The sequence below is a fragment of the Myxocyprinus asiaticus genome, chromosome 14 (assembly GCF_019703515.2).
Source record: "Myxocyprinus asiaticus isolate MX2 ecotype Aquarium Trade chromosome 14, UBuf_Myxa_2, whole genome shotgun sequence".
Classification (NCBI taxonomy): domain Eukaryota; kingdom Metazoa; phylum Chordata; class Actinopteri; order Cypriniformes; family Catostomidae; genus Myxocyprinus; species Myxocyprinus asiaticus.
This window is the reverse complement of record NC_059357.1, coordinates 27,785,724-27,801,085: the sequence shown is the minus strand read 5'-3', so window position 1 is coordinate 27,801,085 and position 15,362 is coordinate 27,785,724. Positions and strand designations below refer to the sequence as shown.

The window sequence follows — 15,362 nt, the reverse complement described above, 5'->3', positions numbered from 1 at the left end:
GAAGTGACACCACACAGTACCAAAATTGTTTATCATGCAAAAGTAAACATAAAATGTCTTTAAAGTCAAACATTGAAATTTAGGGCTGCAAATCAATAAAAAAATAAAATAAAAAAATGAAACTAATGAATATCACAGTGTTCTGTGGTTAATCGCAAAAAAAATTTAATATAATCATAGATATATTTACTTTATACTTTGCCTCAGAGAATTTGCAATAAATTGGTTAGTCATCGTTTATTTTAAATATATACACTGGCAGCCAAAAGTTTGGAATAATGTGCAGATTTTGCTCTTATGGAAAGAAATGAGTACTTTTATTCACTAAAGTGGCATTCAACTGATCACAATATATAGGGCATTAATAATGTGGAAAAATTACTATTACAATTAAAAAAAAAAAAAAAATCCGGAACTTCTTAAACTACTTCAAAGAGTTCTCATAAAAAATCCTCCACGTGCAGCAATGACAGCTGTGCAGATCCTTGGCATTCTAGCTGTCAGTTTGTCCAGACACTCAGGTGACATTTCACCCCACACTTCCTGTAGAACTTGCCATAGATGTGGCTGTCTTGTTGGGCACTTCTCACGCACATTACAGTCTAACTGATCCCATAAAAGCTCAATGGGGTTAAGATCCATAACACTCTTTTCCAATTATCTGTTGTCCAATGTTTGTGATTCTTTGCCATCTCTAACCTTTTCTTTTCATTTTTCTGTTTCAAAAGTGGCTTTTTCTTTGCAATTCTTCCCATAAGGCCTGCACCCCTGAGTCTTCTCTTTACTGTTGTACATTAAACTTGTGTTGAGTGGGTAGAATTCATTGAAGCTGTCAGCTGAGGACATGTAAGTGTCTATTTCTCAAACTAGAGACTCCGATGTACTTTTCCTCTTGTTCAGTTGTACAACTGGTCTTTCCACATCTCTTTCTGTCCTTGTTAGAGCCAGTTGTCCTTTGTCTTTTATGGACTGTAATGTACACCTTTGTATGAAATCTTCAGTTTTTTGGCAATTTCAAGCATTGTATAGCCTTCATTCCTCAAAACAATGATTGACAGACGAGTTTCTAGAGAAAGCTGTTTCTTTTTTGCCATTTTTGACCTAATATTGACCTTAAGACATGCCAGTCTATTGCATACTGTGGCAACTCAAAAACAAACACAAAGACAATGTAGAGCTACATTTAACGAACCAAATAGCTGTCAGCGGTGTTTGATATAATGGCAAGTGATTTTGAAGTACCAAATTAGCAATTTAGCATGATTACTCAAGGATAAGGTGTTGGAGTGATGGCTGCTGGAAATGGGGCCTGTCTAGATTTGATCAAAAATGACTTTTTTCAAATAGTGATGTTGCTGTTTTTTATATCAGTAATGTCCTGACTATACTTTGTGATCAATTGAATCCCACTTTGGTGAATAAAAGTACCAATTTCTTTCCATAAGAGCAAAATCTGTACATTATTCCAAACTTTTGGCCCCAATGTAAATGTTCAAATGTTCAGTTTTTGAAGATACAGTTAATTAGACACATTTTCACAGGTCTAAATATTTCATACAAGTACATGTATTCATAGCATAAAATCAGTCGACATGCTGTTCTCAAAAGTTGGACAAAATATTATGCCATTTTCCAATGGAATTTTTTAATAATTAGATTAAATGGGCAGATTCAATTCATATCACTTTATTTTTAGACACTATACATACAGTTATAAAACAAGCTGAAGCTTAATTTTCTAAAGTTTAAAATCTTAAATCTATTATTTTTTCTGGCTGCTGTTCAATCTCTATCGCACACACGATGGGTCTCTCAAACGTGGTTTCGCTTTGAGTTGGGGAAAATATTATTTCACCATTCAAGTAGATAGGAGCTGTACTTGTGCTGGTCACTCTGTGTAAAACAAGATGTAGTCAAACATTAGCCGTGACTAAAGATCAAACACACATTCGACACAGTCTCATAGTTTCTTATAAAGGCTGAAAAAACTTCACGTATAGGAAATAGGAGTTGTACCACAAAATATTTGTAACAGTTGTACTGTAAAGCCCATTAGTCGAGTTGAAATCGATTAGTCGTGATGTCATGATTGGACGATTCAGTAATATTCACCAGGAAAGTGCTACCTGATTGGTCAGAGAAACTATAACCCAACCCCTAAACCTAAACCTAACCCTAACAAATAAGGTAGAGCTTTCCTCATTAATAAGGTAAATAACAATTTTCCATCCCACCTGCTGTATTTTCTACAGATGCATTTTTTAAATCACGTGGAAAGCGACTAGTTGACTTAAGACTATAGTCGACTAGTCTATGCAACTCCTTTTAGGAAACAGAGTTAGGAAATCAGATGTACAGCATAGCCTGTGTTTTTCTCTCTTTCAAATGCATTGCTAAATGACTCACAGGACAGGAGAGCACAACCACAAAGACCCCCCACCTTCTACTCAATATCCAGGGGCCAGAGCATTGATGGAAACACAAGGTGACAGCTGCTCAAAGCAGCTGCACCGACACTGGGGTAGTCAGTATTTTCAGTGCTGTGTGTGTGTGTGTGCACGTTTATGTGTCTCAAATCAAAAGTACAAAAGTGTAGCCTGTCATATATGATGGGTATTAGTTCCACTAGCATATAAAAGATCTTTGAGTGAGACAAGCGGACCTAAGTTAAGAAAGAAAGAAAGAAAGAAAGAACAAATAATAAAAAAATGAGAACATTAATGTACTTACATAGTAATAACTATGTAATACTATTGAACAACATGTAATAAATGGAAAGTTGCTTGTAGTTACACATTGTTATTTATAGTAATTTGTTATGTGTTATGTATTTGTAATATTAAATGTATTCTTGTTTGTGTACTTTATAGCCAGGGTTGGGGAGTAATGAAATATATGTAATGGGAATACGTATTTAAAATACAAAATATAAGTAACTGTATTCCAGTTTCAATTTAAATAATTGGTAATTAGAATACAGTTACATTCAAAAAGCATTTTGATTACTGAAGAGATTACTTTGCATTTTATTGTCATTTGTTTCATTTCATATTTAGTCCTTTCAGATAGAAAACATTTATGCATATAAATGATGCGATCCAAAGTGCATTTGAATAGCAGTGAAACACTTTCTTATGATGTGTTACATTCATACGAGCAGACAGAGAAGTAAGTTTGAAGTAAGTTTGGAGCAGCAGAAACAGAAGTAAACCTTGTGTAAATTGTCAGCTTTACCCTAAGCTAAAATGCTATTTCTAGCCATTTTACATGCACATGTTACCAGGCACGGTCATATTTTTTTATCAAGAAAATTCACATTAGATCATAATTTCTTTTTTTTCCTAGTAAGACCTTTGATATTAGGGCAATATTCTTGATAATAATTTTTGTATTGTTTTCCTGTACAAATATCTAAAACTCCTTAAAACAAGATCAATTTGATTTATCTTGTTTTAGAAACAAAACTGCACAAGATATTTAGGTTTTTCAGAGAATGTATTTTTAATGTGTATTTTGTCTTACTGTACTGGCAGAGTTTTTATAGTCAAAACAAGTGAAAAAAATCTACCAGTGCTGAAGAAGTAATCCAAAGTATTTAGAATACGTTACTGACCTTGAGTAATCTAACGAAATACGTTACAAATGACATTTTACAGCATGTATTCTGTAATCTGTAGTGGAATACATTTCAAAAGTAACCCTCCCAACCCTGTTTATAGCAGGAAATTCTGACCTGTTAAATCTATGCTGTGGTATTTTTCAGTCATAAACAGGGACACTGAGGACAAATATATAAGTCGTATTAAACCTACAAGAGAAGTGCAATGTCCTGGGATTTGTCCGAAAGTCAAAGGTGATCGATAGCGGACCATAGTCCAGATCCAGACACTGGATTGACTTCATCTGGACAGAGAATCATTTCTCATGAATTTATATAATTTTAATTATGTTTTATATCGCAAAGGCGACTCAGGAGCTTAATATGAGGTACCTGTAAAATATATATACTTTGATGACAATGTTGTCTACACAGATATTTTGATGCCACTCAGAGGCTGCAAATAAGCAAACAAGAGTGGACAAAGCGGAAATCTAGAAGAGATTATTATGACTATTTATGATTTATTATTTCTTTAACAAGGTATTGTGGCTGCACACCTGAAAATGTATTGGGGATCATAATTAATTACCATATTTCATCTCAGCCCCACTAAAAATCTGTGATGAACTCAACTGTGAGCACATAAGTTTGTGATCGGCACAGACACATTTGACTTCTTTATCAGGCATCTGCACCCCACTTTCCATTCCAGTGAAATCACACAATAAAATGTGTTATTAATGTACATACCCTGACAAAAAGCTGCAGGTTCATTTATTTATTTTTTCAATCCATAACCTCTCGCACTGAAAGCAAGAAACATTCCTCGAGACAACAGCATTTCATTATGTGAATTAAGCCTGTAACTTTGAAACCGCCCCTGAAATGACTGCTCCTATAATTAATGGATACCCTATAATTGCTCCTGCAATTAATATTCCTGGAATGCTCATTTCTTATTTCACTTCATAGCCATACAAAATACTGGCTCCTGAAACAGTGTAAGTTATGGTTTTTTGGACCTTTACTGTGAAGGAAATTTACATACTGCACCTCTTGAAACTTTAATTTAATATGGCTGCATAAATGTATTCATACTGCCAGATTTATAATTTTATGTGTGTTTAGACCAAAGATAAATCAGTTTTCCAGGCATATACCCAGACAGATGAGAAGGACTTTCTTTAACTCAAAACCTCACTGTTGCTTTTGAAGTCTGTCTCTTTGCCTCTTTTCTCTTCCATCTGACACTTTAGATATTGCAGATAAAAGACAGGTCATTATGAAGGATAAGGTGGAGAGAGAGAGAGAGAGAGAGAGAGAGAGAGGGAAAGTCAACAACACCTATTTGGAGAGTCTATTCTTCATCCTTTAACAAAGCGTTCTTTTTTGACACACTGGACTTCTGTATTTCATTTATTGCAGAATAATTTTTCCTTCGCCTATTCCGACAAGACAAATAGTAAACAAAAAGTAAAAAAGTGTTATCATTTTGTTCCCAGCTCCATGAATAAACAACTGTTGGTTAAAAATGACTCTTGACTCCAGTATGTTTTGGTTCATCAGCTCAATATAGCACACTGGCTGTAATTAAAGTTTTAAACAGAAAAATCAATCAAATATTTGCCATGGGAAATTAAATATCTGTACAGATTGAGGCTGTTGATTCCAGACTTTGTGATCAGCCACCAAAACCTGCCTGCATTTCCACAGCTACAAAGTGGAAAAACAACACATGCTGAGCAGAATGCATAAATATCCGGCTTTGATCAGGAACCGAGATGAGAGTGCAGGCATGAAGGACAGAGAGAGAAAGAGGTTTCCTTCTTAGTGGCAAACCCCTATGGCAAGACCATCTATATTAAAGGGATATTTCACCAAAAATGAAAATCTGTCATCATTCTGTTTACTCAATCTCATGTTGTTCTAAACCCCTGTGATTTTCTTTCTTCCGTGGAACAAAAGCAATTTGAAGCATTGTGCAGTCACATGTGGGCATTTAGTCATAGAGTCATTATACAATGGCTTCGGAATGCATCATGCAATCTGAATTTAGAGTCGGACCTATCCATTTTATAAATTGAATTCCTGCTATAAAAAAAAATAAAAAAAACTCTCCCAAACTGGCTTGAAAAGATTCACAAACAGACAAAGAAGACATAAACAAGAGTGCACATAAAAGAAAGAAACTAACACGGACAAAAACATGAATAGGCTGATAGGCTGGAACATTTTAAAGCACTGTGTTCTCTGAATCATTAACATCATCTCTGAAAAACAGAAAATCAAGGCAGTCCCGAGATGTGCCGGCAATTAAGCCATCATTAGAAAAATGAGGTCAACATGTTCCTCTTCTGAAGAAGACAAACTATTTTAGAATACAAGATTATCACAAGAGATAATGTAAGTAACTTTAGTCAATATGAAGGGTCTAATTTAAAAGAATTTCACAAAACTGAAGAAAGGATGTGAAATGAGATAAGGGAACGAGAGAAGAAAAATGAGAGGCATCAAATTGTCATGTGTATTTTGTTGATTCATGTCTTTTATTTTGAAATGTTTAGTTCCTGTTTCCCTTGTCATGTGATTTCTGTTTTCCCTCCATGTTCATGTGTCATGTTTTCATTGGTTTATTGTTTAATTATCTTGTTATCAGTTCTGTTTGTTCATTGGTTTATGTTCCCCCATGTCCATGTATTTAAGCCTCATGTTTTCCATTGTGTCTCGGTCAAGTATTGAATGTGAGTGTAGACGTTTATGTCAGGCCACGTTTATGTCAGGCCACGTTTATGTCAGGCCACGTTTATATCAAGTCCATGTTTATGTTTAGTTCACGTGTATAGTTAGGGCATTCACTTTTGTAAATAAACTGCACTTGGGTTCTTCATCTTCACGTCTTCGTCATTGCCAGTGCCAGCTAATATAGAATTAATCAAACAAGTGGTGATATGAACTAGATCAAATGCTGAGCATCACATTGCATTAAAAAACAATCAACACTCATAAATATGCACATTCAAAAACAGTATCGTGCTTTACATAATGTACTGTTAATCTTACCATTTCTTCTTTCAAAGAGAATAAGTTCTTCATCACTCACCATACATTCGTAAAAGTCAGAAAATGGCAGACAGAATGACAAATTGACTGCACATTTATTCAGTGAAGCTCAAGGATATCTCTCTTATGTCTACAATTTTAAAAAGATGATGGCAAGTTTATCATAGGCTCTTGCTCTTGCCGAGATGTGTCATCTTCATTGTGCTTTGTGCCAAGATTTTTCAGGGTGACATAGCACATTTATTACGTTACATATGCATGCGCACACTTGCACTTTGCATCTTCCATTTCCATTTTTCCTATCTCTTTCCCCATGGCTCTCTCAAAAAAAGTTAAAGCTCTACTTAGATTATATGTGTGTCTCTGTTTTGGTGGAGACACAAAAGTTTCTGCTCTAGATAATACAGACTTGGCAAAAAAAAAAAAAACACAACTGCCTTGCCTTACACCTCCTACTTCCGAGCGTAACTGGACAAATCTCAGCCATAAAATTACTCAAATCAGAGGTTCTCAACTGGTTTTGCCTCAGAACCCAGTTTCTACTTTGGATGTCAAGTGGTGAAAACACAGTACCAACATTATTTCTTGCACCAAAGTAAACAAAAATGTCCTTAAAATCGTCCATACCATGAATGATTTACACGACACAGGCTAAATAGACCATGTTAATCCTCATTGAAAGTGAACCCATATTTACAGTAAAACATTTTAGAGCTTTTTTTATTTTTGTTACTTTACATAGTAGGAATGTGCCCGAAGCCGAATACCTCATTCGCAAAGGCACGGATAATGACTCAAAAACTAATAACAAATTCTACCGAATAGAAAAAAAAAACATATATTAGTTAGACTGATTATTCAATGAGCACAGCGATAGAGTGATCTTTAAAATAAACATATCTATAATGACAACGCAATGGTAAGTCTGTGAAGCCAGTATGACTAAAGTTAAACTGTTTAAATGAAAATGCACACGGTGTGATTTCAAGTTCAAAACTAATGACTGTGTTGCAAAACTGCAGTCTCTGTTTATTGTGTGTGTCTCAGAAAACCCAGCATGTCAAGAGTAACATTGACTAATATACTACATCATACATGAGTAACATTGACAAATGTACTATATCGATTACTATTTACTATCGTGATTTCCTTCTAAAACAAAGCGACCGAAATTCACCTGCAAAGAACAAGCATGGACTGTTGTGTAGGGCTGTATAGGGCTGGTCAGTTTTTACACACCTTGTTCATTCACAGAAAACATGTTTTAGTAAAAATATTTGAAGGTAAATAATGCATTTTATTACTGTATTGTTGTATATTTCATATAAATGAAAATGATTAAATACAATTCTTCCTTGTGTTCATTCAGTAAAAACTGTGGAGAACATACCTATTTTTAACAAACATTTTACTTCATGCATTAAACATTTTGAATCTACTTGCCTAGAATGTCTGTTGAAATGATGGTACCTCTAATATATATATAATAAATAAATAAATAAACACTTTTAAGTCATTTCATAGCAAATATATAATTGTCGAGACATAAATAAAATAGGCTAAAAAATATCGTGATACAGCCTAATTTTGTTGCCATATCGCCCAGCTCTACTGTTGTACTGTTAAGAACTGTTGTTGTTTATTTTTGAGCTTCAACAGGATTTATACAAGGCATATTTGTCTACAAATGGAACAGAGTTTCATTTAGTTTTGAAGCACTTCCGGTTATATCCGAATACAGATACAGATCATTTTGCCATTACAACAGATACAGACACATATACAGATAAAGGCTTTGCTGCACACCCCTACACTTTTTTTTTCATGGTTTTCGAGGATGAGGGTATGTTGGCATCTGCCTAATTTGGCAAGCTTCTACCAAGTGACGGATAAATTTGCAGCAGAGTTTGATGAACAGCCTTTGACGTCAACAACAAAAGATATGGGGAGCATTTTCTCCACCCTTTTTAAAGTTAATAAGCATTTATTTTGCTATCCTAACTTGATTATATGGTTCGTTTTTTTTTGTTTTTTTTTGTTTTTGTTTTTGTTTTTTTTGCATTAAGCATTGTTTTCCCTGCCTTAATTATACTCAAATGCCTGATCAAATGCCAGTTTGTCAGGTCATGTCAAGTCAGGCCAAGTCATTTGTATTTGTATAGCACTTTTCACAACACAATCATTTCAAAGCAGCTTTACAGAAAATTATGCTTTAACAGAAAATTATGCTATAATGTCTTAAAGTCCTCATTGTATAGTTTAATGAATAATGTGATTGAAAATCATTCCTTAAAAATTATTGTCTTTAGGCCTCCAGTGAGCAAGCCAAAGGCGACTGTGGCAAGGAACACAAAACTCCATAAGATGTTAGTTTATGGAGAAAAATAACCTTGGTAGAAACCAGGCTCAGGGGAAACCAGTTCCCCTCTGGCTGTATAGCATGAATATAATGCAAATATTAGTAATCTATGTTTAGAACAAGACTTGTTTTATGTGAGTTAACTAAGCAGATGCTGGTGGGCAATGTTTAAATCTTAGGGATTTTGTATTAAGTGTAAGAGTAATGATTATGTGTCTTTGAAGTCCATCCTGAATTGACTGCGGAAGTGCACGTCACACAGAACACTGATTCACATTAGAATTTGGGAGCAGATTATAGAGCAGATTTACAGAAAAAAGGAATTAAGAAGGCTAGCGTGTCTGATTATTGTCCATATCCTTCATTGCTGTGTGAAGGTAAGATACCTCATATAAAGGATTTATCAGCCTCAGGGCAGTGATAAAGCTTTGTTTCTCAATGTAGCTTTAAAGGACATCTTTTCAAAACAACTGATGAAATGTATAGTCATCATGGTCCAATTGCTTTATGTTTATCATAGTTGGAAAACGTATGTCAATATTTCTCAAAATAAATTTGAATTCAGCCTTCAGCCTAAACTTGGTACCTTTCAAATGCTAATGAATCTTTTTGCAAATAATTCTTAATGCAGCTTTGTAAATCCTAAATGCTTTCATCTCAGTTAAAATTCCCAACATACTACAGGGAAGCTGTGCTTTGCTTGGATGCAACAATATTAATCAAAAAAGTAAATTTGTTTTTAGCCTATGAGAAGTGCAGATGTATCAGATCAATCAAACAGGATGCAAGAAAATCTATTTGATAATGAATCCCATAGGATTTGTCTACACCATTACTGCATCACAGCTGTTCTTCAAGATGTGTAACTCCTACAAATATTCACTGTTCCCTGGGGATGGCGGCACATTGAAAGCACAGACAAAACATTGCCCTAATCAGACACCTGTAAGACAAGTGACAATCAGAGTCTGTATGATGGTACAAATAAGGAGACATGTACAAATTGTGATTACTGTAGGTGTGTGACTATGTGTGTGTGCATGTGTGTGTGTGTACCTGTTTCTCCCCACACAGGCAAGTATTCATCTTGCTGGATGTCCAACATGATCTCTAGGCCGTTGCCTGTGCCTCCCTTCATCGTTGTCCTCAGTGTCTTTCCCTCTTCTGCAGCGTTAAACATATAGCACTTTCCGTAACGTGTGAACACCTGTAAAAAATAAGAGTGAAAGAGACATTTAATTTGACTTCTTGATTCAAGAAATTTTCAAAGCTATGCCACACTATGTATGTGAAAGAAGAGCTATTGTAATATTGTTGATTATCTTCAAACTAATAATTATGTACCCCATCTGTGGCATGCTCTTGATTACCACGGACACTAATTGTGACTCATTCCTATTCAGTGTATATAAACAAGTGGGAAACATGTTTACAGTAAATAAACATACAATGCAAGCCTTGCAGGCAAGTCTGGAGGGTTTAAAAGCATAAATGTGGAGCTCTAATTTTAGCACTTACAATACATGAATAATTCAGTATAAAAATTGTACAGTACAGTACAAAAAGTTGTAACCAGAGGTTGCGCTAGAAAAAATATTTATCTGTCACTTTGATGGACTGTGTTGTAAAATTTCTGTCATGGTCTGTTTTTAACCATCATACTTTCAGGGCCATCACATCCATTGTAATGGCATATATATATGACAGTGGATAGGTTTAATGATATTTTTGACTCTCCAAGCACAAGTCTGGTGAAACCAAGGAATTATTGGGTGAAAATAGCTACCTGTCAATCAAACACTGCACTAAAACAAGATTTTTAAACTTTACCGGTACGTGTGGCTTTTAAAAGAAATAACCGTCCGATTGGAAAATGCACAGGTTCACGGAACTTCTTTAATAAAGTCACAGATGAGAAGCACACGCATCTCTGAAGCTCTAATGCAGTAGTCCTCTAAAATAACTGGCAATTCTGCTCTACACGTAGGCTAATGTATGCACTTAGATTATATGCAAGTAATTGACTGAAACAAAGTGCCGTGATTTCGCGCTTTCATTTTGTTACTATATTTTTTTGCACTTTATTAATAAAGTGACACACTGATCATGCAGTAACATACTAACGTAATGACTGATATGCGGTCAATTATTCAGACCTCTCCTCGAAATCTGGACACAACTGGTCAAAAGCGACGCATAGTACAAGGTGTTAATGGTGATGATGCCTGTTAATACGCATCTTAATACCAGACGATAAGCAGGGCACACACACACAGCGAGAGAGTGTGTGAGAGAGACAGTGAAGTCAAAATTGAGGCACTAGGTGAAAATGTTTTCTTATTTTTTATCTGTCAAAATGACGGACAGCATTTGAAATTTTCCATCCATCTTTCATAAAATCGGTAAATGACGGAGAATTTTCAGTTAACGCAACCACTGGTTGTAAGATGTCAAGTCTAAATCATCCTTTTGCAACCTGTTCTCACTCCAAAATGTGTCAAATACTGCCGGTTGTGCAAGAGCCCAGCGTGTCAATCTACAGACGCTAAAAGCACCTTCTAGCGTTTGTTTCCAGTCGTGGCCGGCAAGTGCATTGCTTTTAATAAGAACCCTTTGGCATGTAACAGACGTGCAAATTTAGTCACTATAATTAACTATATATAACTGACGCAAAGAGCATCCAAATTTTATAGTGAAATTATATGTTGGGGTGCAATTTTGTCATGGTGAAATGATTGTTGGGGTATGATTTTCAATTTATTGAAATAATAATTTGTTCACAGGGGTTAATGTTTAGCTAAATTAGTTTGTAGTGTTTAAAGATTAATTTGTTGTTTTCTGCACACATTCGGCTCTGCTGAAGGGATCTGTTTCGTTCCAGGTGTATTCCAAGTCTTCCGATTGCTTTGTTTGAAAAATAGACCCACATTTTAATCATTATTCAACACTCACAGTCCCCAGGCATCAGAATACTTTTGTGTCATATTTTTTTTCTTAAATAAATGACTGTGACTACCTGTATCTGCTTGTTATGTTTTTTATATTGTTGAGAATTGGTTAGGTTTAGGCGTAGGGGTGGGTGCTAAAAAATATCTATATTGTAGTGTAATGTAAATCAAATTATAGTGACTAAATTTACCTTTCTGTTACATATCTTATATTGTTGAGTGGTTAGGAATAGGAATGGGGTTGGGTTAGGGGCCTAAAATATCGATATGATTAAAAAATTTGTAGTATAATATTGTAAGTATAATAAAACCTATTGTGGTTAAACACATGCAATCCTATCAGAACATTGACAGTGACGCCTCCCTCATGAGACTGCCCTGGGCTTACCTGCTGCATGCGTCAGGAAACAGACGCTTGAGGATACTTTTGATGTTTGTAGATTGACACACAGGGCTCTTGCACAAGCAAATATTTGACATCTTGGGAATGAGAAATTTTTGCCTTTTGAGCTGGGACTGCTTTAGGAGGAGGAAGTTCTGGTTACATGTTACCAATGTAATCCTTGTGGGCGGTGTTTGCAGATCCCAGCCTATATTTCTGTACTGATTATATACATAATATAGAAGCTGATTATATCAGCTTATATACAGTATGTATACATTAGGCATGTGACGGTATTCGGTAATACGGTATATCACGGTAATTAACATGCATGATATCATGGGCACTTCAAAATACAGTAAATAATTCTAGATAACATTTTAGCCAAATTGTTTGGATTTTTCTGATCGCACAGTAGTTTTTTTTTTCCATCAACGAATCAAAATTCACAACACTTAAATGACACATTCTGACGCACTCTTATGAAAAAAAAAAAAAAACAACGTGGACAATAACTAGCCTTTATCCGCCTTGTAATAGGGTTAATTCAGAAGTGTTGAAGTTTTTCCATAAAATGCAGAGGGACTGTTGGTCAAAGATGGTTTCCCGTTGTGTAAAACATGTGGCAGAAAAGTGGCAGAGAAACACAAACACCTCCAACATGTTAGCTCATCTGCAGGACAATCATCCCATGCAATTCAGCGAGATAAATGTAAGTTGTCACAGTTCTGCTCGTTTTTCCAAACTGTTTTTGAAAACTGAGAGACAATACTCTAAAAGACAACTAAGACGACAAAGAATGTGAATTGTTGTTGCCATTTGCAGATAATGTGTAGCTTGCTTTCAAGTGGCTGAAGAGTAGTTCGCTAAAACTCCACTAGCTACACAGTAACATTTGCGTCTTGTAGTGACAACTAAAATACAGTTGTAATCAGCTAATACCAAGTCCAGTAATTAATAATGGCAATGCGGCACAATGATGATTTCAAAATAAAGTTCAAGTTGGAACACAACTCAATCGTACGTTGCCACACAGTTTGAGTGAACCTGAGGTCGTTACATTTATAGCTAGTACCTAGCTATATATTAGCAACTGGCTTGCTATCCATAAAAAAAAAAAAAAAAAACATGCACACAAATATTGTTGTGCCTATAGCTAGCTCGATAAAATTAGTCTAGCCTTACTTTAACATTAGCCTCGACAAGACAAGTTAAAGGTCTGTAATGATCTGTAATGATCAGTGGCCCTGTGGCATAATGACAATTTAAATATTAAGACATTAACTTAATGTTATACAGTATATGGCTATGTATCTATGGTGTTGATTGGGTTGTTCACTTAAAAGGCCAGTTTGGTATTGGGAAAGGTAATTTAACTTGTTAATAAGAGAACAACAATAAAGTTTGTTTATCTTTCAACCCATTATTGTAATGTAATTCAATACTGTGATACCGTATACCATGATAAAAGCTTCAGCAATTATTGGGATGTGAAAATGTTATACCGTTAGATGCCTAGTATACATATTTAGCTCATGTGCCTTTTATGTGCTGGAAAAAATATATACTGTAAGTAGATAATAACCTGAAATATTCCTTTAACGTCATTTGGTTATAATTACTGTGCATCAGATAGATATGGAGAAAGATAAGGAGAGATAGGTAGAGACAGAAAAGAAAGGAGAATCACAGGTTATGTGAGTTTTATGGGGCGTATCTTTGAGGCTTACATTTCTCTGCTTGTTTGTGGACAGACCAAGAGCTATTAAATGTCTTTAACTTGAGACATGTCCTCCGGCTCACCTTTGCACTGCCCACGTTAGAGAAAATTATCTATTCCCTATGTTGTTTGTCTCACCTGTGTGAGAGCTAGGTAAAATCTGATTCCATGATGCAAAGTGAAAATCTGTGTGTCACCGTCACATTTCAGAGTACATCAGAGCCCTTGAGGAAAGAGTGATATAACAGCCCCTGTGCACTGGGTTCAGATGAAATGGAAGGAAAGAGGTGGAAGGTTGGGTGCGTTTATATTAATTTACCACTAAAGGTTTTTTACACAGTGGACTGAGCAGAGACAAATCCAACCATTTGTGAGTAATGGAGTGAAAGGAAATGCAACCAGCTTTACAAAACTCAACTCCTTTTTTCTATATTTCTGCGTTTAGCTACATGTCAGTGGCTAAATATCAAAAATAGATGTTACATGTAATTAAAAGAGTTAGATACAAAAACTTTTAACTGGTTTTGATGAAAATAGACAATGCAAGAAAAGGCGTAAATGGGAATGTTTGGACTCCCTCGTTATACATAATGATGGTAATTATGAGTATATCAACACCCTCACTATCTACTTAAGTTTTTGCTCACCCTGCTGGAAAACAGAAACAGCTTTAACCAACCTAAGATCCTTAGCTGGTCACCCAGCCTGGTCATATTTTTCTGTTTGCTAGTTTTAGCAGGGTTTTGAGCATTTGTCTTCTTGTGAGGCTGGGAGACCAGCAAGACCAACTGCTGTTTATCCTTATCAGGCTGACAGACCAGCTAGAGCAGCTGAAATCCAGCTTTGCCATTCTGGGAGACCAGCAAGACCAGATTAAATCAACTAAAACCAGCAAACTCGCTTAGTTGGTTTAAGCTGTTAAATTTGTGCATCTTATCACTTGGCTTGTTGAGCACGTTACCGTGGAGACATAGCGCGTGTGGACACTTCACGCTATTCTCACCATGCACCCCACTGAGAGCGAGAACCACATAGCGACCACGAGGAGGTTACCCCATGTGACTCTACCCTCTCTAGCAACCGGGCCAATTTGGTTGCTTAGGAGACCTGGCTGGAGTCACTCAGCACGCCCTGGATTCGAACTCACGACTCCAGGTGTGGTAGTCAGCGTCTTTACTCGCTGAGCTACCCAGGCCCCCACAACTGTCTTACTTAATAAAACCAAGAAGTCTCTCTGGACCCAGATCATTCATTCAGCACGAAAAACATACTGCTTTTGAACCATCAATTTA

General features: G+C 35.8%; 1 protein-coding gene across 3 annotated transcripts in view; it reads right to left on the bottom strand.

Moving 5' to 3' along the window:
- LOC127451835 (acid-sensing ion channel 2-like) overlaps positions 1-15,362 on the bottom strand; it is a 182,556-nt gene that overhangs the window by 52,220 nt on the left and 114,974 nt on the right. For all 3 annotated transcript variants that reach the window (XM_051716804.1, XM_051716806.1, XM_051716805.1), the window contains exon 2: positions 10,077-10,227. In XM_051716804.1, the coding sequence (XP_051572764.1) occupies positions 10,077-10,227 (151 nt within the window). The remainder of the gene's footprint in view (positions 1-10,076; positions 10,228-15,362) is intronic.